Raw genomic sequence first — 2,579 nt, 5'->3', positions numbered from 1 at the left:
GCGAAGAGCTGTAGGGTGCAAGAGGTCTGCAAATAAGTCTGTGGCTGTGGTGTTCGCCTCTTAACAGCTACTAAGTCTGACGCAAGCTAGCGGAGGCAGAGGGACTGGCACGGAGTAGAGCAAGCCTCTCAGCAGACAATTGGAACAGGAAGCAAGGAAGGAAAGGGTCTTTCACCCGGAGGAAGACTGGCAAACTCATTGGGATTGTGACAAGACAGCCACACATTAGCTCCAGGGACCACCCATTGTAAGAGCATCAAACACACACACACAAAAACACTTAAAAAGAGAGAGTCTGAAGGGGAGTAAATACCAAGAAAGACATAAAGATTCAAGACTCAAGCCAGAACCAGTATTCCTGGACTGATTAAAGAACTAAAATAACAGCAGGAGGTTTTCAGTTTTATTTATTTTTTTATTTTCCTTCATTATTTCCTGTGGCTAAGAAGAAAAAAGAGGAATTTGCTATTTCACTTCTTCCTTTTTATGAAACATTGTATTTTCCGTTGCATTTTGTCATTATTCTTCTCATGCCCCACCTAAACAGACGATAAAGACACAAAAAGAAGGTAAGACTCAATTACTGGCTTGTCATGTACATCTTGCAGATAAATTACTTTGTGAAACTGGGCACAAATACTTAATTTGCCTAACAATGTAACTTGCAGAAAATCTAATTAACATTTGAGTGCACACTAAACCAGACAAAGGTTTGAAAGCAGTGTGTATTAGTTGCCATAGTCCATGTGTATAACCTCAGTGCTATTCTTCAGAGCAAAAAGAAGAGAGGACATAGGGAATATAGAATGAACAGAAGCTCAGACTGTGCATTTAAAGTATATATTAAGTCTGTATCTACATGACTACAACAAACAAAGTATTGGTATTTTTAAGTAGAGGGTAGGAAGCAGCTGTAACATTCAAAATGATCTGATAATTCCTGTTGTCAATTTTTTTGTAACTCTTGTCATATAAATGAATAAACATCTGTCATGTAAGTAATTCTAATAATAAAGTACTTCAGCTACATTTTCTTAGGGACTTTTGTGAGATAGACACAATAATGCTATAATTATCTCATATTAATTGTAGAAACAGCATATTCAGTGTTTTATCATTTCTTATGATGTCTCTGTCATCTTTTTTTTTCACTCTCTCCCCCTGTCAAAAGCCAACTAAGGATCACAGTATGAACAACACCCTGTCCAACACCACCTCCTTCAAGTGTGTTCGGGATACCAGCATAACAGCTGTGGTTTTCCCCTGCCTATACAGTGTCCTCTTCATAGTTGCTCTGATACTGAACTCCCTCGCTGCATGGATCTTCTTCAGTATCCGAAGCACTTCAACATTTCTGGTCTTCCTAAAAAATGTGGTAAGACACCAAGGCTTTTGCTTTGTAGGTTTACTCTCCGCTGCAAAGTAAGGAAACAACAACAACAAAAAACAGCATTACAATAACAAGGTTAAAATTTGCTCAACAACAGGTGGTGGCTGACTTGCTCATGACTCTGACCATCCCTCTGAAAATCTTAACGGATGCAGGTGTGGGTTCCTGGCAGCTACGCGCCTTCCACTGCAGATACTCTGCGGTGCTCTTCTACATCACCATGTACATCAGCATCCTCTTGCTGGGTCTCATTAGCTTGGACCGTTACCTGAAGATTGTCAGGCCCTTTGGGAAGTGTGCCCTTCAGCGGGTCCGTGTTGGTCAGATACTAAGTGTAGCTGTTTGGGTGGTAATGCTATCATTAGCGTTACCCAACGTTATTCTAAGTGACAAGCCGCCACGGCCGTCTGGAAACAGACTGAAGTGCATGTCCATGAAGAGCCCGGCTGGTTTGCTGTGGCATGAAGGTTTCAACTACTTCTGTCAGGTAGCTATGAATTAAGGAAACACTTTGAAATTTACGTAAACATTCATATTCAATCTCCTTCCATAAAATTTCAGAACCAGCTGTTCTCCTTTAAATGTATCCCACAGATGCCACTGCTGTCAGCTTTTTAATGTTACTCATAAGCATGTGTGTAAGCAAATTTCGCACAATAGAGAAGTGTTGCTATTAATATATCTGAACTACACAATCAGCTAATTTACACAGAATACACGATGTCCTTCTGCAGTTATTAGAATCTTACTGCTACTGCTGACCTAAATTAATTGGAGAAAAGCTGCGAGGTGCTCCTCTGATTTCCCTTTTTCTTGTTTTGTTTTTCTAGGTTATTTTTTGGGGGACGCTTGCTTTGATGGTAGTCTGCTACACATTCATCAGCAAGAAGGTTTATGAGTCATACAAAGCCTCAAAGAGTAGATCTCGGGGTGCCAGTCGCAAAACCAAAGCGAAAGTCTTCGTTGTAGTGGGTGTGTTTTTCATCTGCTTTGCACCATTTCACTTCGTCCGGGTTCCCTATACCCTCACCCAAACACGGAGCGTAACAAGTGACTGCAAGGCTCAGAATGCCGTCTACTTTGCCAAGGAAACCACCCTGTGGCTTTCAGCAACAAATGTATGCCTAGACCCGCTTATCTACGTGTTTCTATGCAAGGTGTTCAGGAGAAGACTGACTGCTGCACTCTG

General features: G+C 41.2%; 1 protein-coding gene across 1 annotated transcript; it reads left to right on the top strand.

Moving 5' to 3' along the window:
- On the top strand, positions 1-2,577 carry p2ry13 (purinergic receptor P2Y13; the record flags this gene model as incomplete). Its single annotated transcript, XM_013913142.1, has 5 exons — positions 1-247; positions 548-569; positions 1,172-1,375; positions 1,488-1,877; positions 2,221-2,577. Coding segments are annotated over exons 3-5 (933 nt in total), but the record flags the coding sequence as incomplete, so codon positions are not given.
- Positions 2,578-2,579: the final 2 nt, after the last annotated feature.

Source organism: Pundamilia nyererei, unplaced genomic scaffold, assembly GCF_000239375.1.
Source record: "Pundamilia nyererei isolate P.nyererei 1_Seehausen unplaced genomic scaffold, PunNye1.0 scaffold00117, whole genome shotgun sequence".
In the NCBI taxonomy this organism is placed as follows: domain Eukaryota; kingdom Metazoa; phylum Chordata; class Actinopteri; order Cichliformes; family Cichlidae; genus Pundamilia; species Pundamilia nyererei.
Note: the sequence above shows the minus strand (reverse complement) of the source record. Positions and strands in the feature narration are given on the sequence as shown.